Source organism: Lepidochelys olivacea (assembly GCF_965140295.1).
Source record: "Lepidochelys olivacea isolate rLepOli2 genome assembly, chromosome: 23".
NCBI lineage: Eukaryota > Metazoa > Chordata > Testudines > Cheloniidae > Lepidochelys > Lepidochelys olivacea.
The window spans coordinates 14,726,007-14,749,351 of NC_140433.1; the positions used below are offsets into that span (position 1 = coordinate 14,726,007).

General features: G+C 66.0%; 1 protein-coding gene across 2 annotated transcripts; it reads right to left on the bottom strand.

Moving 5' to 3' along the window:
- Positions 1 to 2,362: 2,362 nt before the first annotated feature.
- Positions 2,363 to 22,825, bottom strand: OTUD5 (OTU deubiquitinase 5). 2 transcript variants are annotated; one of them, XM_084612618.1, is made up of 9 exons: positions 22,259 to 22,825; positions 14,956 to 15,049; positions 7,587 to 7,651; positions 7,093 to 7,249; positions 6,439 to 6,587; positions 5,375 to 5,560; positions 5,028 to 5,238; positions 4,357 to 4,470; positions 2,363 to 3,842 (listed from the first exon to the last, which is right to left on the bottom strand). In XM_084612618.1, the coding sequence occupies exons 1-9, from the start codon at positions 22,808 to 22,810 to the stop codon at positions 3,724 to 3,726; spliced, it is 1,647 nt and encodes a 548-aa protein (XP_084468744.1). In that variant the 5' UTR covers positions 22,811 to 22,825; the 3' UTR covers positions 2,363 to 3,723. The 2 variants fall into 2 exon arrangements, with proteins under 2 accessions (XP_084468744.1, XP_084468745.1); XM_084612619.1 differs by having other exon boundaries at positions 14,956 to 15,046; positions 22,259 to 22,392.
- Positions 22,826 to 23,345: the final 520 nt, after the last annotated feature.

The window sequence follows — 23,345 nt, forward strand, 5'->3', positions numbered from 1 at the left end:
AAGCTCCTTGCAGTCTTGGGTCCCCCCTCACTCACCGCAGCCGGGGTCCCACTGCTCCTCAGCCTGGCCAGCTCCAGGTCATGCTGTCTTTGTTTCTCCTTCTCCTGACGTTCCCTCTCCTTCTCCTGACGCTCCCTCTCCTTCTCCTCCTGCTCATGTTGACGTTGTTTCTCCTCATGTTGACGTTGTTTTTCATGATCCTCCAGCTCCCTCATTTTCATCTCCCTCTCCCATTCCAGCCGCCTCCGCTCCAGGGATGGGGAGCTCCACCGGGAGGATCCCCTGCTGGGTGCCGGGGTCAGGGTGCCCTCGGTATTCGCTGGGCTTCCCCCAACCCCTCCCCCAGGCATAGGTAGGAAGGGTCTCGGGATGTCCTCGGCAGCAGTCTGACCCCTCCCAGCCCGGTCAGGCCCCAGGGCCCACGCTGCGTCTGCCAGGCGGCTTCCCTCAGGGACAGGGATCGGGTCATCCAAGCGATCCCTCTCCTCCAACTGGGCAATCAGCTGTTCCTTGGTGGACCTCCTGATGTGCAGCCCCCTCTGCCTGCACAGCTCCACCAGGTCGCTCTTAAGGCGTTTAGCGTACATCTCCCTGCTGGCCACTCGCAGGCCGGGCAGCTTCCCACGGTTTGCAGGAAAAGCCCCTCGTGTGCCAGTCCTTCTTGAGGTCACCACCTCTTTGCCAGGGTCGAGCTGCAGACTCCTCCGCCCCTGAGACCGCTCGCTGCAATCCCCCGGGGGACCCTGTTACTGCAAAAGTCCTTCTCTCTGGTCACACACTCCCAGGGGTTAACTGCCCCTTGAAACCATCTCTCTCTGAATCTTCAGCATGCCTGGTCCCCGTCAATTCCCCTTCATTTTACTGCTCCCCAGTCACTTACTGCAGGAAGCGCCGTTCACGGGGTGCAGTAAATCCCACCGCTGCCACCAGTTGTCACGGAGTGTGGGGGAGTCCAGGCCCTGCACCCCTCTTCCTGGGATTCACTGAGACTCTCAGCCAGCCAGTAAAACAGAAGGTTTATTGGACAACAGGAACACAGTCCACAACAGAGCTTGTGGGTACAACCAGGACCCCTCAGTCACGTCCTTCGGGGGGAGCAGGGAACTTAGACCCAGCCCTGGGGTTCCCTGTGTTCCTCCACCCAGCCCCAAACTGAAACTAAACCCCCCGCAGCCGGCTCCCTCCTGCAGCCTCCGTCCACATTCCTGGCCGAGGTGTCACCTCCCCCTCCTGGCTCAGGTGACAGGCTCTCAGGTCTCCCCTCCCCAGGGCACATCCCCAGGTCAACACTCCCCCCTCCCTGCTGCCTCACACCCTCGCCCCCCAGCCCCGCCGGTGCCCCTCACTCCCGACCCGCAGCCCCCAGCCCGTCGGTGCCCCTCACTCCCGAACCGCAGCCCCCAGCTCGACCGGTGCCCCTCACTCCTGACCCGCAGCCCCCAGCCCCGCCGGTGCCCCTCACTCCCGACCCGCAGCCCCCAGCTCAACCGGTGCCCCTCACTCCCGACCCGCAGCCCCCAGCCCCGCCGGTGCCCCTCACTCCCGACCCGCAGCCCCCAGCCCCGCCGGTGCCCCTCACTCCCGACCCGCAGCCCCCAGCTCGACCGGTGCCCCTCACTCCCGACCCGCAGCCCCCAGCTCGACCGGTGCCCCTCACTCCCGACCCGCAGCCCCCAGCCCCGCCGGTGCCCCTCACTCCCGACCCGCAGCCCCCACTAGCCCGGCCCTGGCCCCCCCAGCTCTGATCTAGTGGCTGGAGTGCAGGTTGGGAGCCCGGATGCCTGGGTTCTCTCCTGGCTCTGGGAGGCATGTGGCATGGCCGTGAAGGAGGTGTCACTTACCCCTGCAGGGCCCCTGCTGCCCTAAGGCAACAAGCAGACCCCCCCCGCCACGCTGGAGACCCTGGAGCAGGGACCCCCCCCTCACGCAGACTCTGGAGCAGGGACCCCCCCACCCCCGTCCTGGGCGGCCCCTGGAGGCAGGAACTGGGGCTCCCTGTTCACAAATCCCCATTTCCCCTCCCCCGCCCGCAGTTTTCTGAGGGCGTTTGCGTAGGTCCTACCAAAACACCCCCCAGGGAGAGACCTGGGCCAGGCAGGGGCAAGATGAAGGGTCACTGCCGGGTGCTGGGGGGGCTTCAGTGCTTTGATCTAACCCCAATGGCAGTCCCCCCCTGCTCTCAGCCCCAGAGCCATGGAGGGAACCCAGGAGTCCTGGCTCCCAGCCCCACCCCCTCTAACCACTAGACCCCACTCCCCTCCCAGAGCCACGCAGAGACCCAGGAGTCCGGGCTCCCAGATCCCCTTTTCTATCCCACCGGACACCCCCCCACCCCGTGAAGAAAATTCACTGCAAAATGGAAAACAATCAATTCAATTTCTTTAAGTTGGAAGCTGTTTTGGGGGGGCCGGGACCGTCTCTCGCGGCATCTGTGCCCTGGGAGGTGGGGAGGGGGGGCCATGCCAGGCCCGACAGGGCCCCGCTCCCGTGTGGTGGTGTGAGCAGCACCTGGGCTGGGGGGCCCTCGCTCGTGGTGGGGGAGTGGATCTGGGCAGGTCCTGGCCAGTCGGGGCCCCCATCTCAGGCAGGGGGGTCGGGGAGGCACCATGACCCCCCTGTAGCAGCTCTGGGCCCCCCAGTCCGCAGGACCTCCCCCTGCTTGCCCCTCCCACGGCTCTTGCTGTTCTGAAGGGTCTTAGCCCCCCCGGTTTTTATCAGACCCCGGCGTGGGGCGTCACTTGGGGGCCTCTCAATTCCCAGCCAGCCGCTCGGCCCCCCCGAGGCAGGGGCCAGGGCAACCCGCTGCGGGAATTGGCCCCCCGCGCCCGGCCCTTTGGGGGGCAGGTGGATGCTGCCGGGGTGGTCACTGGATGGATCGGGGGGGAGCCCCAGAGGGTCTTTTCACCGCTGGTCGAACCGGCTCTAGTGCAGGGGCGGCTCAGAGGGGTCACGCCCGAGGGGCACCAGCCCCATGAGCTCGCGGCCCCCCAGAAAGATTGGGGCCTGGCATCTGTAGCTCCCACAGGGAGGGGGGTAGATTGGTGTCCCTGGGGAGCCTGGACCCCTAGGGGGCGTGCAGCTGGGGGGCTGGTGGGGGGGTCAGGGTCAGGACTCTGGGGAAAGATTGGGGTGTGTACGGGGGGGCCGGGGTGTGCTCCCCCCTTTCAATACACACTAGCAGGCCCCAGCTGGGTGCTCTGAGCCGCTGCCTCCCGGGGTGAGAGGTGCGGGGGTCCCACCTTGGTGACCCCCAACACCCATGGGAGGGGGCAGCCCCCGACTGATCCCCCTTTGCAGACCCCCCCAAATCCACCCTGAAACTGGCTCCATCTGCAGCGTCTGCCCCCCCAGACCCAGAGCTTTGGGGGCGGGGAGACGGCGCGTCCCCCACATTTCCCGCCAGCCGGGAGGGCCTGCAGCAAAGGATGGTGGGTATTTTCTGAGGCTGCTCCGGGGCTCCCTTGCTCCTCTCCAGCGCTGCTGGGGGTCCGGCAGCCCCCCAGGCGGGGGGGGAGGCAGCGCCCCCGGCTGGCGACAAAAGGGATGACACCACACGCGGCCGGTTGGGTTTTTTCCCCAGGTTCTTTGTTTCAGTTTCCTTCCAGCCATGCACCGAGGAGGGTCCCTGGCCTCAGGTCCGGACGCGGGGGGCGCGGGGGTGCGGCGGGGGGGAAGGTGCCGGGGGGGAGCGGGGCCGGGGGGGCTGACAGTCTCAATTCATTATCAACTCTTGTCGGCGGGGCTGTCTCTGTGCAGGGATCCCTTCATGCTCTCCAGGTATTCCTGCTGCGAGACCGCCAGCACGGAGGCCAGGATCTCGTCCTCGTCCCAGTCGGTCAGACCTGCCGGGGGAGCGGCAGGGTTAGGGGGCAGAGCACCCCGCACCCCCCCAGTTCTCTCACTGGGGGGGGAACAGACCCCTCTCCTCTGCGCCCACCCCAGCGCTCCTCCCTCCTCTCTGCCACATCCCCCACCCCTCCCTTCCCTTCTCGCCCCCGGGACCACCCCATTGCAGCCCCCCCAGTGCACTGGGAGACGGGGAACAGCTCCCAGCCGCTCTGGGAAACTGGGGGACGGGTCTATTGGCTTCAGGGGCGTGGCCTCATTCAGAGCCCTCCTATTCATCATCTGCAAAGGACGCCTGGGTTCTCTCCCCGACTCTGGGAGGGGCATGGGGTCTAGTGGTTAGAGCAGGGGGGCTGGGAGCCAGGACGCCTGGGTTCTCTCCCTGGCTCTGGGAGGAGAGTGGGGTCTAGTAGTTAGAGCAGGGGGGGGCTGGGAGCCAGGACACCTAGGTTTTCTGCCCGGCTCTGGGGGGCAGTGAGGGCTGATGGTTAGAGCGGGAGTGACACTCACCGAACGCGGTAGGAGACATCTGCTGCATGATGGCCCGGCACTCCAGGGCCGGGTACAAGGACACTAAGGGTGGGGTCGCTCGGCCGCCTCCTGCTGATAACTGACTGCTCGTGCCTGGGGACGCAGAGATGGGGGGAGGGGGCTAAACACGCTGAATGTATATTCATCACCTCTGGGGCGGGGCAGCTGGGGAACGGCCGCACGTAACGCCACATGGGGACGACCTGTCTGGTGCCAGGATGCAGCCAGCTCTGGGGCGGGGCAGCTGGGGAACGGCCGCACGTAACGCCACATGGGGACGACCTGTCTGGTGCCAGGATGCAGCCAGCTCTGGGGCGGGGCAGCTGGGGAACGGCCGCACGTAACGCCACATGGGGACGACCTGTCTGGTGCCAGGATGCAGCCAGCTCTGGGGCGGGGCAGCTGGGGAACGGCTGCACGTAACGCCACATGGGGACGACCTGTCTGGTGCCAGGATGCAGCCAGCTCTGGGGCGGGGCAGCTGGGGAACAGCCGCACATAACGCCACATGGGGACCCAGCGCCAAGATGCAGCCACCTCTGGGGCAGGGCGGGTGGGGAATGGCTGCACCGGGGCAGTTGCTGGCTCATCCACTCTGAGCTCCTGGGCGAGAGAGCGGAGAGCCCCCTTGCCCGCCCCCCGGCACTGACCTGGCGCGCAGGGCGAGGGGGGTTTCGGCAGCGCCAGGGCGGCGGCGGTGCCCGGGGAGGGCGGTTTCATGGCGGTGATCTCGCCGTGCAGGTCGGGGTGCTCGGGGGACGGGGCCGAGCTGCGGTGACGCGGGGAGCGGCTGCTCCAGTCCTCCAGGCCGCTGGTGGCGGCCGCCGTGGCCGAGCTGCAGGTCGCGCTGGCTTTCCGGGGCTGGGGGAGGGAGGCAAGGGGTGAGCCGCGAAGGAGCCCCCGCCCATCCCCCGCCCTGGAGGGGGCAGGCCCCGTGCCCCATCCCCCGCCAGTCCCCAGAGGGGCGGGGCCGGGGCGGGGCGGGGGCGGGGCTCACCTGTCTGGCTTGTTTCTCCTGGTCCCGCAGCCACTGCAGGTAGGACTCTCGGGCCACCTGCTCCTCGATGGCCTCGTTCGTGGCCTCCCAGTCGGTCGCTCGCTTCTTGTCCTCCAGCATCTGCTGCTCGATCCACGACTCCTCCGACGTCTTGATGGCGCTTTTCATCAGCGACTGCTCCGCATACTGCGGGGGGGCGGGGTCAGGGAGCCCCGCCCACAGCGTGCCCCGCCCACAGCGTGCCCCGCCCACAGCCCCGCCCCTCGCATGCCTGGCCCTGGCCCCAGCCCCGCCCCCGGTCAAAGCAATGACACAGCCAGCGCCGCCCCCAGCTGGGACATGCCCAGCCCCGCCCCATCCCCCTGGAATGACAGGCCCCGCCCCCAGCTGGGACATGCCCAGCCCCGCCCCATCCCCCTGGAATGACAGGCCCCGCCCCCAGCTGGGACATGCCCAGCCCCGCCCCATCCCCCTGGAATGACAGGCCCCGCCCCCAGCTGGGACATGCCCAGCCCCACCCCATCCCCCTGGAATGACAGGCCCCGCCCCCAGCTGGGACATGCCCAGCCCCGCCCCATCCCCCTGGAATGACAGGCCCCGCCCCCAGCTGGGACATGCCCAGCCCCGCCCCATCCCCCTGGAATGACAGGCCCCGCCCCCCAGCTGCCACATGCCCAGCCCCGCCCCCATCCCCCTGGAATGACAGGCCCCGCCCCCCAGCTGCCACATGCCCCGCCCCCAATCCCCCTGCAATGACACACCCCGCCCCCAGCTGCCACATGCCCCACCCCCAATCCCCCTGGAATGACAGGCCCTGCCCCCCAGCTGCCACATGCCCCGCCCCCAACCCCCCTGCAATGACACGCCCCACCCCCCAGCTGCCACATGCCCAGCCCCGCCCCCCATCCCTCTGGAATGACACGCCCCGCCCCCCAGCTGGGACAGGCCCCCAACCAGCCTGTCAGACACCCTGTCCCCAGTCCCGCCCCGACACACCCCGCCCCCACCCCCCAGAAGCAGAGAGCTCATTGGCTGAAAGGCAGCTCCCACTCCGCCCCACTCACCCCTGGCTTGAAGGAGGGCAGCCCCAGCCCCACGCCGATGGTGGCCTTGTTGGGGTTCACCACGGAGTTGTAGTGGATATTGCGGTGGTAGGAGACCCGGATGGGCTCGTCCTCGTTCTGCTGGATGCCATGGAAGGTGTTGATGGGCTCTGCGAGGGGCGGGTGCAGCCTCGTTAGCAGGGAGAACCCCGGCGTCCGGGCTTCCAGCCCCCCCCAGTGCCCTCCCACCCCTCAGAGCTAGGGAGAGAACCCAGGAGTTCTGGCTAATGCTACGCGCCAGAAGGTACCATCTACGGCTTGGGAGCACAAGCGAGTCCCTGGGGAAGAATCCGGCTCAGGGTGCATGTCAAACAGCCGGGAACCGTGTCCTGTGCCCCCCCCGCGTGAGGCGGGAGCCGCGAAACAGCCCCGTGAGCCCGAGCCAGCCGGCCCAGGTCCGCTGGGGGGTTTTCTGCGCGGTGTAGACCTGGCCTCTGAACGGAGACAAGAGACTGTTCCTTTGGAGCTGGGATTTCGGTGACCAGTTGGCGCCGGATGTCACAGAGTGGGCGGGGGGGCTTAGAGGGGTGTCAGAGGACTGGGGGGCTCCTCTCGTTACCCCGCGAGGCGGAGTTGGGGTCTGAGCCGGAGCGAGAAGCCAGGGGCCCCCGGTACCTGTGCCGTACTGGTACACCTCCACAGGCCGGTTGTACATCTCCGCCATGGCCTGCATCTCAATGTGGTTGCCATGGCAATTGTTTTTCCGCTTCCGGTTGATGTAAGTGGTGAAATCTTCAGTCACGTAGTTGGAGAAGTAATCGGCGTTCTTCATCTGCAGGGGGCGGCCCCGGGGCCAGAGAAGGACTGTGAAACAGGGCGGGGACTGGCCAGCTGGGGGACAGGGAATGGGGCATGGGGCCTGTCCCAGCTGGGGGGGCTGGCTCCCATCTGGCCCTGGGGCAGGGACTGGTTGGCTCAGTGGGGCAGGGAATGGGGCATGGGGCCTGTCCCCTGTATGGGGTGCCGGCTCCCATCCGGCCCCAGGGCGGGGACTGGCTGCCTCGAGGGTTGGGAATGGGGCATGGGGTCCGCGGGGCCTGCCACAGGGGAAGATGCTAAGGTGGCCACCCTGGGGATCCCCCGAGCTCTGTCCCCCTGCCCCCACTCACCAGGTAGTCCATACAGTGCTTCCGGACCACTTCGTGCATGTCCTGGTCTCCATACACCTGGTCAGCTGGAAGAGAGGAGAGGGGTGTCGGGAGATAGAACAGGTGACGTGGAGACGCTGGCGGGGGGGGACAACACACAACCGGCCACAGTGGGGTGGACCCAGGGCCCATCCAGCCCAGTGTCCAGCCTGGTGCCAGGTGCTTCAGAGGGAATGAACCGAACAGGGCGATTATCACGTGATCCATCCTCTGGCGTGCAGTCCCCGCATCTGGCAGTCAGAGGCTAGGGCCACTCGGACCCGGGGGCTGCGTCCCTGCCCGTACTGGCTAACGGCCACTGATGGACCCATCCTCCAGGAACGTAGCTAGCTCTTTTTTGAACCCAGTTACAGTTCCAGTCTATGCAACATCCCCTGGCAAGGAGTTCCACAGGTTGACTGTGCGTTGGGTGAAGAAATACTTTCTTTTGTCTGTTCTAAGCCTGCTGCCCATTCATTTCCTCAGCTGATCACTAGTTCGTGTGTCACACCAAGGGGTAAATAACATTTCCCTGTTCACTATTCCCCTCGGCATGATTTTATAGACTTGTCATATCCCCCGTTCATCGTCTCTTTCCCTAGGCGAACAGTCCCCCCCTCTTCAGTCTCGCCCCACACGGCAGCTGTTCCACCCCCTGATCATTTTTGCACTTTTCTGCACCTTTTCCAATTCCAGTAGATCTTTTGTGAGACGGGGCGGCCCCGTCTGCACGCAGTATTGAAGGTGTGGGAGTCCTGTGAATTCACAGAGCAGCACCAGGATATTTCCTGTCTGTCTGTCCCTCTCCCCACAGTCCCTAGCACGCCTGGGGCTTTATTTCCTGGTGCACATCCACTGTGACTCCGAGCTCTGCTCCTGGAGCAGCCGGGGGCAGGGCAGGGCAGGGATCCTGTTTCCAACGGGTGGGGCTTTGCATGTATCAAGGCTTAGTTTTTTGGGGAGGTCCCTTGGTCGCAATCTCGCTTGAGTAGTTTTGTAACGGCTGCAAAGTTTGCCACCTGCCCGTTCACCCCTTTTCCCAGCTCCTTTATGAATGTGTTGAACAGGCCCGGGGGGACCCCGCTATTTACCACTCCCCAGTCTCATTCATTCCTACCCTGTCTCCTGTCTTTTACCCCGGTACTGATCCATGAGACCTTCCCCCTGATTCCATGCCACCTGGAGTGCTGGGAAATAAAACAGGTAAACTCCTAATTAGACTGCCAGCCCCCGGTTCTAACCACTAGATACTGCTCCCCTCCAAGGAATCTTGGCATTAGAGCAGGGGGGTTGGGCGCCAGGACTCCTGGGTCCTCTCCCGGCCTTGGGAAGGGAGGGGGGGGTCTAGTGGGTTAGAGCAGAGCGGATTAGGGCCCAGGACTCCTGGGTTCCCCGCCTGTCCTGGGTCTGGCTGGTGTACACGGTACCCCATGAGGCCTAGCACCTTGCCAAGTGCCGCATCATGGGAGCAAGTGACTCACCCCCCACCCCACACTGCAATGTAAACAAGGATGTGGGTTTTGGGGGGGAGTAGGGGGGGGGGCCTTGGCCAGCAGCTCCCGTCAGTCACATGGGGACCTGCTGGGTTTCCCAGAAGCCCGCGCTGCGGTCGGCCCGTACGTTATTTATACCCACGCTCGGCAAAAACCACACGCTGCGGGCTGTGAAGGTGCACAAGAAAACAGGAAGCGAAAGACCACAGCTGTTTGTCCCCCCACACTATTCCCGCCCCCCCCGCCATTACTAGGAGGCGGGGACAGAGCTAAGGGCAACTGAGGCAAACAACAGCGAGACTTGAGAGGGAAACAAAGAATAGAACCCAGGAGTCCTGGTTCCAGCATCCCCCACTCCCCCTCCCACTGCCCTAGACCCCACTCCCCTCCAGAACTGCAGAAGAGCAGGGCGTGGGTCTGGACGCCAGGACTCCTGGGTCCCATCTCTGGCTCTGGGAGGGGAGTGGAGTCTAGTGGGTTACAGCAGGGGGGCTGGGAGCCAGGACTCCTGGGTTCTCTTCCTCAGTGATAGTGCCTGGAGTAAGGACGTCCCCGAACGAGATTGCTCGGCCTGCTCAGGGCACCGGTCTGCCCGCTGTGCATTGGGCATCAGAGTTCAGCTGGCTTTGGAAATGCCCAGGGGCGCAAGAGAAGCCAGGAAACTCGTCCCCCAGGCCCGTGTCCGATCCCCCCACCCCCAGGTCCGTAAGGGTCTGGTTTCAATCCCTTCCCCGCTGACAGACCCCCACAGACCAGAGGGGGAAATGTGATTCGCCCCAAACGAGGACAAACCAACAATCCCCTTTTCTAGCCCCTCCAGCGGCAGCCGCCTGTCGTCCCTTCGGCAGCTCCTCGTGGCCAAGCCCCCCAGTTCTTTGCCATCATCTCCCCTCCGACCACGACGCCTCCACCCCAGGCCCCTGGCACTTCTCCCTCCCGCCTCAGGGGAGCTGCCCGGAGCCACGGTCTGGGAATGGGGAGCTGAGCTCAGCCGAGGAGACCGGACAAGCACGGCTCGTTTAGGCTGAATACGGAGACTCGTCAACCCCAGCAATTCATGGATTCCAAGGCCAGAAGGGAGTATTCTGTGTCGTACGTCCTCCTGTATAACAGGCCAGAGAGCGACGTGGCGCTTTTTGAACACGATCCCAGCTGGACTGGAAAGTTGGGGAACCCACCGTGCCCGGCGGTGAATTGTTCCAGGGTTAGTTCCCATCCCCGGGAAAAGGGATCTGGGTGGAGGAGGCTCCCGTTCGGAGGAAGGTTCGGGGGAGAGCTGCTGTTCTGAACAGAGTAAGAAGAACCGGGAGGAACCGAGCCAGGAGCAAATCTCCCTGAGCCGCTTTGAAAGGGGTCGAGGAGTTTTGATGGCCCCGAACTGACGCTGGTCTCGGCCCGTGAGACCCAGGGAGGGAGGGTTTTTGGCCAAGGGCCGGACATGGGTTCACTGCGCCAGTCCGGCACCCAGCTGGCAGGCACAGGCTCCTGGCTCCCGGCTCCCGTCTGCTTTCCCTCCGCTGCCTGGAGCTCACCTTTTCCAGATGCTACTGAAATACGTTGAATAACGTACAGCGCCTGACACAATGGGTCCCCAGCGCGCCTAGACCCTACCGTAATACACCTAATATACACGTACAGCGCCTGGCACAACGGGTCCCCAGCACGCTTAGACTCTACCCTAAAACACCTAATAGATAATGTACAGGGCCTGGCACAACGGGTTCCTTGTATAACACGGGCTCCTACAAGTGCCAGCTGAGATGGGGGGGCCTCCCACTATGCCAGGCGCTGCCTAGATCCCCCCCAGAGAGAGATCAGAGCCCCCTGGGGCTACGTACCACACATACCGCTCCCCATCTCCCACCCAAGTGAGATCAGTGCCTCGGTGCTGGACAGGCCCCACTGACCAAGATCGGGCCCCACTGACCAAGATCGCACGGGGCCGTACCCGGACCCCCCACCCAAACCGAGATGGGGGTTCCTGTTCCACCAGGCACTGTGTGGGTGCTGCACAGACACACAGCGAGAGACAGTCCTGGCCCTGGAGAGTTTCCAGTCGACACAGACAAATGCCAGGAAGAGAAACTGAGGCACCGACAGCAGGGCAGCGGTCTGCCCAAGTTCACCCAGCCGGTCTGGGAATAGAACCCAGGTGTCCGAGGCCCAACGCTGTCACCACATCACCAGATCACGCTGCGCCAGTCACAAAGCGGTCTCCCCCCCGGATTGACAGTCTCCCCTCCTGACTAATAGACATAGCGAGGAACTGAGTGATGGCTCCTTCCTGTAACACGCGGATGGCTCCCCGGCTACCTCAGCAGCGATCACTCAGATTTATTTTGACCACCTTGCCGCAGCCCTCTCAAACCTCTGTCCAGGTTTCCATCCAAACAAATTAACCGCTCTTTGGGGGGGATCAACCCATGCAGACGAGTGTGAAATCTACAAATGGACCCGGGCCCAGCGCCTGGCAATGCAGGGTTAACAGTACACAGGGTGGGGACACCCAAAAGGATTGCAGAGCTTAAAGGGATTCAGAGATTGCTTGCCAAGATGCAGCCACCTCTGGGGTTGGGCAGCTGGGAACAGCCACACATAACACGACAGGGGAATGGCTCGCATGGTGCTGAGGTGCAGCCACCTCTAGGGTGGGGCAGCTGGGAACAGTTCTAGCTCCAAGTCAACACTCACTACTAGAGCTACGAACGTAATGGGAGCCAGGACTCCTGGGTTCTCTCCCCAGCTCTGGGAGAGACTGTGCTCTAGTGGTTAGAGCGTGGGGGTGTCAGGACTTCAGAGTCCTATCCCTGCTTCGGTCATTACCTGCTCCTCACCCTCTGCGGTTGTGGGGGAAAGCAGCTGCCCCCCAGGGCAGGAGGGGCCCAGTGTATGTAAAGTGCCGGCTATTCTTAGCAGCCAAATTCCCCACCATGGCTGGAGGAAGAGGAAGTCAGTAACCGCGAAGGCAGGCCAACCAGCAGTGCCCCCAGCACGCAGGGACGAGCCCTGCTCCCTGAGCGCACCCCTGCTGCTGCGCGGCCGTTCCCTGGCTCCCCCGCCCCAGACGTGGCTGCATCTCAGCGCCCAGGAAGCCAGCCTGGGGTCCTTTGGAATGGAAGACGAAGCAGTAGAAATGGGGGGGGGGGAGGTCCTATGGGTCCAGTGGGTTAGAGCATGGGGGCTGGGAGCCAGGATGTCTGGGTTCTCTCGCTGCTGCTGGGAAGGGAGTGGGGACTGGTGGTTAGAGCATGGGGGGCTGGGAGCCAGGACTCCTGGGTTCTCTCCCTGGTTCCCCAGTGGCGCTGTGGCCATACGAACAGTGCTAAGCGAGTCCCAGGCAGGGTTAAGTGAGCCAGGGAAGGACTGAAGCTAAGGCAGGGGAAGGTTTTCCCCTGGGGGCAGCTGGGCGTTAGGGGCGAAGGGCCGCTGGGGGTGGGGTATTATGAGAACAGAGCTAGAGCAGCAGCCTGCCTCCCCCTTATCGGCCTGCGAGTTTCAGTTTCTATCAAAACAGGGTGGTTGAAATTCCCCCACCCCTCACATCACAAAAGCTTTCCAATACCAGGGTTTCAGTCACTTCTCGGTGCTCAAGAGACCCCCTCCCTCCCCCAGCCAAGGATAGAACCCAGGCGTCCTGGCTCCCAGCCCCCCTCTAACCCAGGGAGGATGTGTGGGACGGGTGCTGATGCTCGGGGCAGGGAACGTTCCACGGGGGCAGGTGGAAAACCCATCAAAAGAGGAAGGAAAGTGACGCACAGCTGGGAAAAATACGTGTAATTGACGAGAGGCAATGACTCTTTAATCTGCGCAGAGCTTAGAGCAGGGGGGGCTGGGAGCCAGGACTCCTGGGTTCTCTCCCCATGGCCATCGCTCTAGTTCGGAGGCCGGGCGGGGCCCTCCGGGCGGCTGCGTCTGGGAAGCAGCGACCACTGACAAGGCCTTGCCAGGCCTGGGCAGAGCAGGAGCAAAACATGACGCTGCAAAACCTCCTCTGAGTCAGCAAAACCCTGCCCCGACTCAGCAGCCACGCCGGCCCCCTGCCAACCCAGCACCAGCGATGGGAGCCAGGACGCCTGGGTTCTCTGCTGGCTCTGGGAGGGGCATGGAGTCTGGTGGGTTAGAGCAGTGGGGGGGCTGGGAGCCAGGACTCCTGGGTTCTTTCCCCAGCTCTGGGAGGGGAGTAGGGGCCAGTGGGTTAGAGCGGGGGGGGGAAGAGGGGGGCTGGGAGCCAGGACGCCTGGGTTCTCTCTGCACCTACCTCAAACTACTGCCCCCCCCCCAAAACACAGATCACGCTGGCCTGGCTCATTCTCCCGCCCCCCCAGGGCCCTGCTCCCCCCACCTGCAGCGTCACGGGACAGTCTGCACCCCGCTTTGCTGCCTCAGGGGTGATAAAGGAGGGGGGAAGCGGGCGCAGGCCCTGGGCAAGGGAAGCTGTTTATCTCGGCAGAAGGAAGCGGGTGTGTGGGCTGGACAGGAGACCGGCCGAGGGGAAGGCAATGCCAGGGTTGTGCTGCCCCCTGCTGGTCAGATGGGAAAAGGCACCGACAGGGTAACAGACTTCATGCCTGTGAGGCTGAGATGCAGCCACCTCTGGGGAGGGGCAGCTGGCGAACAGCTGCACATAACGCCCCACAGGGATGGGTCACCTTGCATGGAAATGCAGCCTGTGTGCTACCGCCGGTTCTTATGTTCAGTCCCTATGGCGTGGGGTCCGGATCTCATTCAGGGTGCTCCCCAAATCTTGGTGACTGGCATCTGCAGCACCCAGCCCTTCGTGGGCCCCCCAGTCAAGGAATCCCCCACCTCTTGGGGGGTGGGGAGAGAACAGAGTTCTGGGAAAGGGGCAGGGTCACTGATTCCCCACCCCTCCATATGGGGGGAGTTATACATACCTATGGGTCAAATGAGCCGCTGATCATGGGGCTTGGGGGGGGGGGCGGGACAGAAAGATGGATTTAGGGATTAGAGATGTCAATCAATATAAGGCCAATGATTGACATGGAGAGCGCCCCCTGCCCCACCCCCCACAGCACAGTCCTGCCTGCCAAGGGAGAGCCCCCCCCAGCTCAGCCCCCCACCGCCGGGGCTCCCTGTTTCTCCTTGGGGCTCATGGGGAAGGGCTGGGACTCAGGACTCCTGGCTTCTATTCCCAGCTCTGCCCCTTGCCTTGACTTCGTGCCTCGATTTCCCCTTGTCAGCACCCACAGGAAGCTCGTTTGGACAGGGCCTGTCTCTCGTGAGGTATCGGCGCCACGGGGGCCCCAATCCTGGCCGGGGGGACCCTCCTCGAGGGATCTGCCTGACCCTGATCGTCCATCATATAATCTCACCTGAAAGCCGCCCCCCCATCCCCCGCTTTGTCCAACCCAGAGCCAAGGCCCCACAAATCACCAGAGATCACCCTGAAACAAGCTGGCAGGCAGCAGAGAACATCCCCCCGCCCCCCCTTTCCAGGAACACGAGGTCGGGGCCCAGCGGAACCACCCAATCTCGTCACAGGGACCCCAGCCCCCTCAAACCTGACCCTACAACACCCCGTCCTTACAGCTCTCCCACAGGACACCACCCCTGACCCCCCAATCCTCTCATGTCCCCCCCCCACTCCAACCCCCAAACCCCATTCTTACGACACCCCCAATCCTGCCCCAAATCCCCCCCATCCATCACTCATGACCCCCAACTCTGACCTGCTTCCCACCCCGACCCCCCAGCCTCCCAGCACTGACCCCCATCCCCACCACGACCCCTCCAACTCTGACCTGCTCCTCCAACTTATCCCAGAAGGGCTGGGAAGGAGATCCGGCTGCCCCTCCCCGACGGGGGTCCCCCACATCCCTCCCCAGGCCCCAACTTACCCACAGCCCGGAATAAACAAGCCCCGTCCTCCTTCATCTGCTTGATGATGAAACCTTTCTTCTCCCGCAGCGACTTCTCAAACCTGTTCTCCTGCTGGACACAAGAGAGCAGCGCGTCAGCAAGTTACCACGGCGCCCCCTGCCGAGCCCCCCAGGTGCCCCCCGCCCCACTGCACCCCCTGCCGAGGCCCACCGGCTCCCCCCGCCCCACCCCACTGCGCCCCCTGCCAAGCCCCCCAGTGCCCCCCACCCAAGAGCGCTGCTTGCCGAGCCCCCCGGCGCCCCCTGCCCCACTGTACCCACCGCCAAGCCCCCCGGTGTCCCCCACCAAGCCCCCTGGCTCTGCTTGCCGAGCCCCCCGGTACCTCCCACTGCACCCCCCGCCCCACTGCTGAGCCCCCCGCCGAGCCCCCCGGCGCCCCCTGCCGAGCCCCCCGCCCCACAGTGCTGCTTGCCAAGGCCCCCGCCCCCTGCACTCCCTGCCGAGCCCTCCGGCTCCTCCCGCCCCACTGCCGAGCCCCCCGCCCCACAGTGCTGCTCGCCGAGCCCCCCAGCACCCGGCCCTGACTGCCAGGGGAGACAGCCTCCAGCCGAGCCCCGCAGCCCGTTCCCCACAGCACAGCGCCCCCTAGCGCCCAGCTCTGACTGCCAGGGGAGAGCTCCCCTGCCCAGCCCCCTTGTCTCCCATCTCCTAAGGCCCCCAGAATCGGGCACAGCAAGAACATGGTGTATTACAGAGTACTGGGGTGCAGCACACCTGGGTTCTTGCCCCAGCTCGGGGGGGGGGGGGCTGGGAGCCAGGATCCAAGCTCAAGACCCTGGAAGGTCTAAGCTCAGTCTCCCGGCTGAGGCCCCCCAGCTGCGTATGGGGTAACACCCCATGGCCCGGGCGCTCGCAGCAGCGACGTCAGGACAGATTGGGTTACGGATCAGATTCTGTCTGGCCCTCGAGTGGGACAGGGGGTCGGCCAGCGGCACACAACCCCCCCCACCACACTGCCCTGGAAAAGCCTCCCCCCAACTTCAGCTGTGGAATCAGGCCCCCCATCTTGCCATATTAAGCATTAATGAACCTGAGGTAGGAGATGTCTATTACAAATGTGTACAGCACCAGACACGCTGCCCCCCGGTCCCCCTTCCCTGACCTCAGCTGGGGGGGATTCCCCACGGTCCTGGGCTCTGCCCCGATCCCAGCCCCATGGGGAAGAGATCCCACAGGACCAATAGCCCAGCTGGGATGGGGTTTCCCCTGAATGCCAGGCCCTGCAAAGCCAGCCCGGATTGGGGATTTCCCCCCACCCCATGGCTAGACAAACCAGGCCCCGATACAGGAACGCCTGGCGGGTCTAGGGGCAGCCCTGGCCCAGGGTTTTCCCAAAGTCCTGTTCACTTAGGCCAAGCGACATCCCACAATCCCCTGCAACAGCCCAACTCAACAGGCAGCTAGGCAAGCTGCCAACCGAGAGACAGTCGGCCTACGTCTGGGCACCCTCGCGCCTGGACTGTAGGGATGGGTGAGGGGTCTGTCACTCGGCCAGTTACCCCAGCAATACCCCGCACTGCCATGCGTGACACACCGGCCTCTCTTCCCGGCCCGGGTTACTCCTGGCCTTCAGCACTAGCCCCCCAGAGCGGGTCTCGCCCCGAACCAACGGGCGGGCAGCACAATTCACCCACAGCTCCCCCAGAGCCCCGCATCGCCGGGGGCAGGGCAGACGGTAATTCCACCCCACTGCAGCCAGGGCAGGGCTGGGTTCAGGCTGCGGGATCGGGGAGGCTCTGTACAGCGCCTGGCACAAGAGCTCCCCCACACTGGGCACTGCGGTAATGCACCTAACAGATAACACACAATGCCTGGCGCAAGGGGGGATCCCAGATGCTACCGTAATACACCTAACAGATAACACACAGTGCCTGGCAGAGGGGGCCCCGGTCCAGGACGGAGGTCCTGCATACTGTACCCTGTCGAGCACCCAGCACACTGAGGTCCTGGGGCAGGACCGGGCTCCCAGGTGCTACAAGAGCACAGTCTCCTGCCCCCCTGCAGTTCACTTTCACCACTGCCAGGATCCCATGATGAAGCTAGTTAGTTCCACCTGGCGAATCGTGTCTCTCTCACGCTCCAGCCCGACCTGGTGAGCACGCGCCGAGAGCGGGACTCATCCCCCACAGCAGGGACGCACGCTGCCACCTGGGGCAAAACCTCCCCACCAACACCAGCCCCACGCTCAACTGCTGGCCCCAAAAGCTGGTGCTGCAGCCCGGGGCCCCACCCACGATTAGACGCCGGCCCAGCATGCCGACGAGATCTGAAAGCAGCAGGGCTGTGCTCTCCCAAGCTGCCCGGGGCCCGGAGGAAGCAGTAGTTGCCCTCCAGGATAAAGAGGGTGAATGTCTTCAGCTTCAATACCCGAACGTACGAGAACTGAGGGGGCAAGAGAGCGGGTTGGTAGGTCAGCAGGCTCAACGGCTCCCTCGCAAAGGTGTGAACCGCCCGGAGCGCGATCCACCTGAGCCAATCGCTCCCAGAGGGGGGAGCCTGTTACTCTAACTGGGTGTCAACATGAAAGCCCATGTCAGGGTTAGCTATTTACTCACTTTTGAGGGGGCTAGATTTTCCCCTCATGCAACGAGCACATTAGGAGACTGACTAAATCCCCCCCAAGCAGGGCTCATCCCCTCCAGGAGGGGGCAGCAGGTACCCGTCCCAGCCCCACCACCCCTCCCTCCACCTCCGATTGGTCTCTGCACACGCTGTCCTTCCAGCCCCCTGGGAAGCCACGTTGGGAGAAAGGATGGTGCAGTCTCTCAGGGCACCGGATCAGGACGCGAGGGGGGTGTGTGTGAGCGAGAGAGAGAGATCCATTAGAGGCTCAAACCCTGCTCTGAGGAGGGAGGGTGGGTGAGCGGATGATCGCTAGAGGAGTTGGCCTGGGGATGAGGAGAGAGCACGGTGGTCTGGGAAGCAGGAGAAAGAGACCCGGGGACAGGACAGACTAAGGGGTTCCCAAGGGAGGGACGGACAGGACCCCGGCAAGGGGGGGACACAGCACGCTCCCAGTCAACCCCGTTTCGCAGACGATCTGGTAGAACCGGCCACTACGTGGCAGAAACCCCACGGGACCAGCCCCGAGTCCCGTGTGAAACAGGAGCCACCTGGCACCAGCCTGGTCCCGCCTTATCTTTAGGCACCTGGTCTGCACCATCAGCACCACTGACCCCCCTCCCCTGCCCCACTCTGGGGGGGGCTAGGAGCGGAGCCCCTGGACGCCTGGGTTCCCAGTGTGCTCGGGGAGGAGAGCCTCCAGATGCCTGGGTCCCAGCATCCCGCCCCCAAGGGGAATACAGGCCCGGATGCCTGGGTCCCAGTATCCCAGCCCCTGGATCTCCGTGGGGTGGAGTGGAGTTCACAGGTCAGGTGCCCTCTCATGAGTAAGAATGAGTGCTGGGGGGGCCTCAGCGGTACCTTGCACCCCAACAGCAATAAGGGGGGCTAAATAGCAGACTAATAAGGTGACAATACAGGGGCCCCCTCAGAGCCCGCTGCACAGGGTGGGGGTAGAGCTGGAAAACCAGCATACCCCTACAGCTCAGAGCATCCCCAATAAGTGCCAGAGGGCCCCTCGCTCCCTCCCCTCCAGTGGACAGGCTCCCCCATTCCCCTATCACATAGAAGGGGGCCATGGGGAAATGTAAGGGTCACCATCTGATTGTTACATCCCTCTCCTCCATCATATTGGGGGGGGTGTCTCCCCCTCTCCACATTCCCCACCTCAAGATCACAGCCCACCCCATAAGGGGGAGCAGGGTCCCCCACCAACATCTCCCCAGTCAGGACTGCCCCCATATCAGAGGAAGGGGGCTCAGCACACATCTGAAAGGGGGGTGCCTCCCACAGATCAGAGAGTGGAGGCTCTTCCCTCCCCCCCAAACGAGGGGGCATTGCTCCCCTCCAGCCCAGGTCATGGGGGAGGCGGTCCCCCCCATTCCCAAGGAGAGAATCCCCCCAGGATACCTCCTCTACAGTGGGTGGTTCCCCTATACCTCAGAGGGGATCCCCGTCCTGCCCGCAGCTCAGAAGAGGGCCTGCTATACCTCGGGGGGGGCCCTGCCGGGGGGGTGTCCTTCCCCCCACAGCCCAGTGTGCCTGCCCCAGCCAGGGCACCTGTTACAGAAAGGGTGGGTCCCCCTGTGCCCCACAGCTCCCAACAGAGGAGAAATCCCCCATTCCCCAGCACAGCTCAGAGGAGGGGAATCCCTCCAATAGCCCAGAGGAAGGGGGGTCCCCCGATAGCCATGGAGTCCTCACAGAGCCCCAGAGACAGGTCCCACTCTCCCAGAGCACAGAAGAGGGGGGTCACGGTCCCCCTCAAACCTCCCCCCATACCTGGGGTCCTCCCCATACTCACCAGAAGGGGATTCCCCCCCATTCTCCCCCAGAAGGAGATCAGCACCTCCCATGCCCCCCCAGAAAGGGGTCCCCAAACCCCCCCTACAGGGGGATCCCTCTCCCCCTCATTCCCCCCCAGAAGGGGGAGATCAGGGCCCCCCATGCCCGCACCAAGAAGGGGGATCCCTCTCCCCCCGGAAGTGGGAGATCAGGGCCCCCCATAGCAGCCAGAAGGGGGATCCCTGGCCCCCCGGAAGGCGGAGATCAGCACCCCCCAGTCCCCCAGAAGGGGGATCCCTGGCCCCCCGGAAGGTGGAGATCAGGGCCCCCCATTCCCCCCCAGAAGGGGGATCCCTGGTCCCCCGGAAGGTGGAGATCAGCGCCCCAGAAGGGGGATCCCTCTCCCCTCAGAGGGCGGACACCAGGGCCCCCCCAGGCCCCCTGGAGGGCGGACACCAGGGCCCCCAGAAGGGGGAGATCAGGGCCCCCCATAGCCTCCAGAAGGGGGATCCCTGGCCCCCCGGAAGGTGGAGATCAGCGCCCCCCAGCCCCCCACAAGGGGGATCCCTCTCCCCCCAGAAGGCGGACACCAGGGCCCCCCAAGCCCCCACAGAAGGGAGATCCCTGGCCCCCCGGAAGGCAGAGATCAGCACCCCCCAGACCCTCAGAAGGGGGATCCCTCTCCCCCAGGAGGGCGGACACCAGGGCCCCCCCCAGTCCCCCCCAGAAGGGGGATCCCTGGCCCCCCGGAAGGGGGAGATCAGGGTCCCCCATAGCCGCCAGAAGGGGGATCCTTGGCCCCCCGGAATGGGGAGATCAGGGCCCCCCAACCCCCCACAAGGGGGATTCCTCTCCCCCCGGAGGGCAGACACCAGGGCCCCCCCCAGTCACCCCCAGAAGGGGGATCCCTGGCGCCCCAGAAGGGGGAGATCAGGGTCCCCCATAGCCGCCAGAAGGGGGATCCTTGGCCCCCCGGAATGGGGAGATCAGGGCCCCCCAACCCCCCACAAGGGGGATTCCTCTCCCCCCGGAGGGCGGACACCAGGGCCCTCCATAGCCCCCAGAAGGGGATCCCTGGCCCCCTGGAAGGCATAGATCAGAGCCCCCCCATAGCCGCCAGAAGGGGGATCCCTGGCCCCCCGGAAGGCAGAGATCAGCACCCCCCAGCCCCCCAGAAGGGGGATCCCTCTCCCCCCGGAGGGCAGACAGCAGGGCCCCCTGGAGGGCGGACACCAGGGCCCCCCGGAGGGGGGAGATCAGGGCCCCCCGGAGCCTCCAGAAGGGGGATCCCTGGCACCCCAGAAGGCGGAGATCAGGGCCCCCCCTAGCCGCCAGAAGGGGGATCCCTGGCCCCCCGGAAAGTGGAGATCAGCATCCCCCAGCAGGGGGATCCCTGGCCCCCCAGAAGACAGAGATCAGGGCCCCCCATTGCTGCCAGAAGGGGGATCTCTGGCCCCCCGGAAGGCAGAGATCAGCACCCCCCAGCCCCCCAGAAAGGGGATCCCTGGCCCCCCGGAAGGCGGACACCAGGGCCCCCTATAGCCGCCAGAAGGGGGATTGCTGGCCCCCCGGAGGGCAGCACCAGGGCCCCCCCAGGCCCTCTGGAGGGCGGACACCAGGGCCCCCAGGAGGGAGATCAGGGCCCCCCATAGCCGCCAGAAGGGGGATCCCTGGCCCCCCGGAAGGCAGAGATAAGCGCCCCCCAGAAGGGGGATCCCTCTCCCCCCGGAGGGCAGACACCAGGGCTCCCCCCAGGCTCCCGGAGGGCAGACAGCAGACCCCCTGGAGGGCAGACACCAGGGCCCCCCGGAGGGGGGAGATCAGGGCCCCCCGGAGCCCCCAGAAGGTGGAGATCAGAACCCCCCAGGCCCCCAGAAGGGGGATCCCTGGCCCCCCAGAAGACAGAGATCAGGGCCCCCCATAGCTGCCAGAAGGGGGATCTCTGGCCCCCCGGAAGGTGGAGATCAGCACCCCCCAGCCCCCCAGAAGGGGGATCCCTGGCCCCCCGGAAGGCGGACACCAGGGCCCCCCATAGCTGCCAGAAGGGGGATCTCTGGCCCCCCCGAAGGCGGAGATCAGGGCCCCCAATAGCCGCCAGAAGGGGGATCGCTAGCCCCCCGGAGAGCGGACACCAGGGCCCCCCAGAAGGGGAAGATCAGGGCCTCCCATGCCCCACCAGGAGGGGGATCCCTGGCCCCCCGAAAGGCGGAGATCAGCACCCCCCAGCGCCCCAGAAGGGGGATCCCTCTCCCCCCAGAGAGCGGACACCAGGGCCCCCCCAGGCCCTCTGGAGGGCGGACACCAGGGCCCCCAGGAGTGGGAGATCAGGGCCCCCCATAGCCGCCAGAAGGGGGATCCCTGGCCCCCCAGAAGGCAGAGATCAGCACCCCACAGACCCTCAGAAGGGGGATCTCTCTCCCCCAGGAGGGCGGACACCAGGGCCACCCGCCGGCCCCCACAGAAGGGGGATCCCTGGCCCCCCGGAAGACAGAGATCAGGGCCCCCCATAGCCGCCAGAAGGGGGATCCCTGGCCCTCCGGAAGGTGGAGATCAGCGCCCCCCAGCCCCCCAGAAGGGGGATCCCTGGCCCCCCAGGTGGGCGGACACCAGGGCCCCCCCCAGGCCCCCCCAGAAGGGGGATCCCGGCCCCCCGGAAGGCGGAGCTCAGGGCCCCCCAGCCCCCCAGAAGGGGGATCCCTGGCCCCCCGGCCCCCCCAGAAGGGGGATCCCTGGCCCCCCGGAAGGTGGAGATCAGCGCCCCCCAGCGCCCCAGAAGGGGGATCCCTGGCCCCCCGGCCTCCCAGAAGGGGGATCCCTGGCCCCCGGAAGGCGGAGCTCAGGGCCCCCCAGAAGGGCCCCCCAGGCCCCCGGAGGGCGGACACCAGGCCCCCGCCCCCCCAGGCCCCCCGCTACCTGCTCCGCCGAGGCCGGGTCCAGGCTCTCCCCGCGGGCCGCCGCCGTCTCGTACTCGTCCTCGCTGTTGCAGCCGGCGCCGCCGCCGGCCTCGTCGCGCTCGGGGCTGGAGCCGGGCCCGGGGCCGCCCTGGCGCCGCCGCTTGCTGTGGCCGGGCCCCGAGCAGCAGCCGCCGCCCCGGGCCTCGCCCGGCCCCAGCAGCGGGGCCCCGTCCAGCCCCGCCAGCGGGTCCCCGCCGCCCCCCGCCCCGCCCGGGCCCGGCGGCGGCGGCGAGCCGGCCGGGGGCGCCCCCCAGCGGGCCGGGGGGGGCGAGGCCCGGGATCGGGCCCCGCCGCCGCGCGGATCGGGGCCGGCGGGGGGGCCGCCCCCGCCGCCGGGCCCCCCCCGCGGGTGCGAGTCCGGGCCGGGCCCGCCGCGCGGGTGGGGGTGCGGGTGGGGGTGGGGGTCCGCGCCGGCCCCCCCGCCCGGGGCCGCGGCGCGGGGGGGGCCCGGCGGGTCCCGCTCCCCGTCCCCCGCCGCCGGGCAGGGCTTCTTCTTGGGCAGGATCGTCATGGCCGGCCGGGAGCGGGGCCGCGGGCGGGGCGGGCCCCGGAGGGGGGGGCGGGGGCCCGGAGGGGGGCTAAGGGGGGGCGGGGGACCCGGATGGGGGGGCTAAGGGGGGGGCTAAGGGGGGGGCGGGGGACCCGGATGAGGGGGCTAAGGGGGGGGCTAAGGGGGGGGCGGGGGACCCGGATGAGGGGGCTAAGGGGGGGGCCGGGGGGGTTGGGGGACCCGGATGAGGGGGCGAAGGGGATGGTGGGGACCCGGATGAGGGGGCTAAGGGGGGGGTCCCGGGGAGACGGGGGACCCGGATGGGGGGGCTAAGGGGATGGGGGGGACCCGGATGGGGGGGCTAAGGGGGGGACCCGGGGGGGCTCCCTCTCCCCCACAAACTCACTGCCCCCCCATGGGGAGGGGTCGGGCGGCGAAAGGACCCCGGGGGGAGGGGGGGGGCAGCTGCCTCGGGCGGCCGGACGCAGACGAATCAACCCCTCGCTCGCCCGCTCCTTCCCCCTCCCCCGCCCCGTTGCGACTTTTTGACCCTTCC